General features: G+C 47.7%; 1 protein-coding gene across 1 annotated transcript; it reads left to right on the forward strand.

Annotated features, from left to right (window-relative positions):
* Positions 1 to 1,628: 1,628 nt before the first annotated feature.
* LOC119184439 (uncharacterized) lies at positions 1,629 to 2,850 on the forward strand. Its single transcript, XM_075876444.1, has 2 exons — positions 1,629 to 2,563; positions 2,698 to 2,850. The coding sequence occupies exons 1-2, from the start codon at positions 1,688 to 1,690 to the stop codon at positions 2,848 to 2,850; spliced, it is 1,029 nt and encodes a 342-aa protein (XP_075732559.1). The 5' UTR covers positions 1,629 to 1,687.
* The last annotated feature ends 293 nt before the right edge of the window (positions 2,851 to 3,143 follow it).

Below are 3,143 nucleotides of genomic sequence, written 5' to 3' on the forward strand. Positions count from 1 at the left end.
ATTTTGTTGTGAGAGTTATACCAGTGTGTTTAAATTAGCTGTGCTATTCGATGAATGAAAAAGTGGTTAATGGGATTTATAGGGCTCGGCGAAGTTAGGAGGACAAGTGAGCCTTATACAGTGCTGAAGAACGGACACGTCCTATGCTACCAGGGATTAGTTGAAACAAAAGAAAAATGAGTGGGGATTCTCATACTCGAAATTATCTCTGGCAATACAAAGGAATACCACAGTATCAGCGAAAGGGTGGTAAGTATCATAATTTCCCTATCGGAAAAATTGCCATGGTGGATACTGGAGAACATGGTGGGCGTAGTGGAAATAATATTGGGCATGGTGGAAATAATAGTGGGCATGGTGGAAATTATGATGGCTATGGTTTGACGTAGTGGAAAATACGGTGGTTATGCCGGGACATACTGGGTGGTATGGTGTACAGATGATGGGTAAAGTCGAAATGATGGTGGAAAGCAGAGGCTAGATAGTGGGCAATAATGGGACACTCTGCCCACCATTGCGATAATGCTGGGAAGCCCTAAGCATATGGTGGGTGGTGCTTATTATAGTGGGCTACATGGTGTACCAAGCTGAGAAACTCTTCCCACCATTGCGATAATGCTGGGAAGCACTAAGCAGATGATGGGTGCAGCTTGTTATGGTGGGCCACATGGTGTACCAAGCTGAAAGCTCTGCCCACCATCGCGATAATGCTGGGAAGCAGTAAGCAGATGATGGGTGGGCTTATAATGGCGGGCAATTTATATAGTGTACCAAGCTGGGATCTGTACACTACATGTTCTACCACCATGATTTCCACCAAAGGTTAGGCCTTCCGACCGAGCCCGTACAATTGTGTTATCCGTGCTTCCGGGTTTCAAAATACACGATTTCGACGATTAAGTATGACAATACAGCGCAGCCATGGCATCAATTAACCTAAATGAAGCATTTTTCATTGTGTGTGGTGTCCGCTCAAGAAGCAACAAACATCGATGCGACGCGATTAAAGCACTCTCAGAGAACGTAATTAAGTGTCTTCTCACCGACAGCCGCCGGTCGCACTCGCCGGCACTTCTCTAGCTTTTATGCGAGAACTCAGACGTGGCAATTCGTATGCTTGGTGAACCAATATGATAGCGTAATGTTTCCGGCACACTGCATTCGTTTTGGCCAAGCCGTTATGTAGTTGTTGCTTTAGCGAAAGAGCTACAGCATTGCGCTGGCGCGACCGCCCTCTACATTGCGCGAAAAGCATCCCAATACTCAATCAAATAAATTAGGCGGGCGTATCTATGGAATGAGCCTAGAAGCGTCATAAAGCGTGAGCAGATGTCTCCCTTTAGAACGAGCGTGAAACGAATATTAAACTTTGCAGACCCCGTCCGTAAACTGTTGCTGCTCCCCAGTCCACTTGGGTTTTTTTCTTGAAGCTGTGAATTGTAAAAAAAATAGCACTAGTGCCATTAACATAGTGGCAATCGTTACAGGCCGCAGTTGCTTGTGTTTAATAAATGTGCAATCTTGAGTAGCAGGTGTAGATCTTGTCCATGTTGTGTACACGACAAAGATAACTTAAGTTGAACCGTAAGTTTGTATGCCAACTAAGTATTTAACACACAATCAACGTCATGTTGGTGTGGCATAGGGGAGAAAGGCGAAGACGACGTTCTGAACGGACGCGTTTTTCATGTTCTCCGCTTCGAAGGATTTATCGGCCATGGGCCGAGGTGCTGCTCAGGCTTCAGCCAGCGGCAATGACTACCGTGTTGTATTTCCTCGCCTTCCCACCGGTAAGCTTGTTGTGGACTCTGTTTTTCTACATGTGGACTTAGCTGGTCGCCCCTACCGGGTTCAAGATTTTAGAGATGCTCTTCGGGACATCATTGACTTGAAGGAAATAAGCTCCATAGGTCAATTTCAATTGTCTCATGTTTGGATGGTCACATGCAAGTCAACGCTGACGAAAACAAAGTTGGTCACAAGAGGCGAATTTTTCGTCAAAAGTCGTCGATGCCTCGTTATAGACGCGGAGCCCACGGAAGTGAAGTTGAAGCTTATGTGGCTTCCTGAGCGCTTGGAGGACGCCTATGTGTGCGAGGCACTGCAAGCTTTTGGGAAGGTCAAGACAATATCACAAGAAAGCTGGAAAGTAGCGGACATGGAACAAATGCGGACGCTAAATAGGGATGTTGTTTCGTCCCTCGCTGATGGAGTTCGCATTGCGGATATTCCTCATATTCTTGTTGTCTGCGGAGTGCAAAGCCTCGTCCTGATACCTGGCCGCCCACCACTTTGCCTTCGGTGCAGTAAGGTTGGACACATCCGTCGAAACTGCAGGACCCCTCGCTGTGACAACTGTCGACGCTTCGGTCATTCGGCCGAAGATTGTGTTATGACATATGCCAACAAGCTGCGACAGCACACAAAACAGCTAGATGATAACCTACAAGAGCATATTATGGATGCCACCGAGGTTTTGGACGCAACGGGAGACATTCCGTCAATGTCATATGCTGCAGGCTCTACCAAAAGGAATCCAGAAGAGGAAAGAAAGTCACTCGCTGTTGACACAGTTGAAACTTCTGCGTGCAAAGAGTCATGTGAATCATGCAAGCAGCATACCCAAAAACGACTCCGCACAACCCCTAGCACAAGTAGGAGTTCCTATGAAGAGTGCTGTTGCGCTGACCCATAAAGATGCTGAAGAACCACCAGTACAAAATAGAGACTCTGGGCTGGATGCTGCAGAAAGTTCATCACCTACTTGCGCTGCAGCTCCGCAGCAGCTTTTTCATCATGGTGCAGTGTCGGAAGATGATATGCAGATCTCTACAGATACAGCAATACTGAAACGTCGCGCATCGTCCAGCTCGGATTCAAGCAAAGGGAGTGACCCAGCGTCAGTGACTAGGGAGTCACGCCGTCGCCGAAAGTCCATGCCAAAGGAAAAGTGTCGCCGATCCCGATCTAGGAGGCCTGCTGGGGGCTCACGGGAAGCCTCAGCGCCAACTCTTGGGACTGATCAAGTGGGACGATAAGCGAATTAGAAGGTAGTCACCATGGCGCAGTCTGAGCCACTCACATTTGCCACCTTGAACGTACGCGGCCTTAGGTCTTCGCAAAAACAAGCACAGCTCCGTAGA

This window comes from Rhipicephalus microplus, chromosome X (genome assembly GCF_043290135.1).
Source record: "Rhipicephalus microplus isolate Deutch F79 chromosome X, USDA_Rmic, whole genome shotgun sequence".
NCBI lineage: Eukaryota > Metazoa > Arthropoda > Arachnida > Ixodida > Ixodidae > Rhipicephalus > Rhipicephalus microplus.

Bases quoted from the DNA above. Each gene is read 5' to 3' on its own strand.
- LOC119184439 (XM_075876444.1), top strand. From the start codon at position 1,688: ATGTTCTCCGCTTCGAAGGATTTATCGGCCATGGGCCGAGGTGCTGCT. The intron at 2,564-2,697 runs GTTGACACAGTT...TGACCCATAAAG, and splicing joins AGGAAAGAAAGTCACTCGCT to ATGCTGAAGAACCACCAGTA.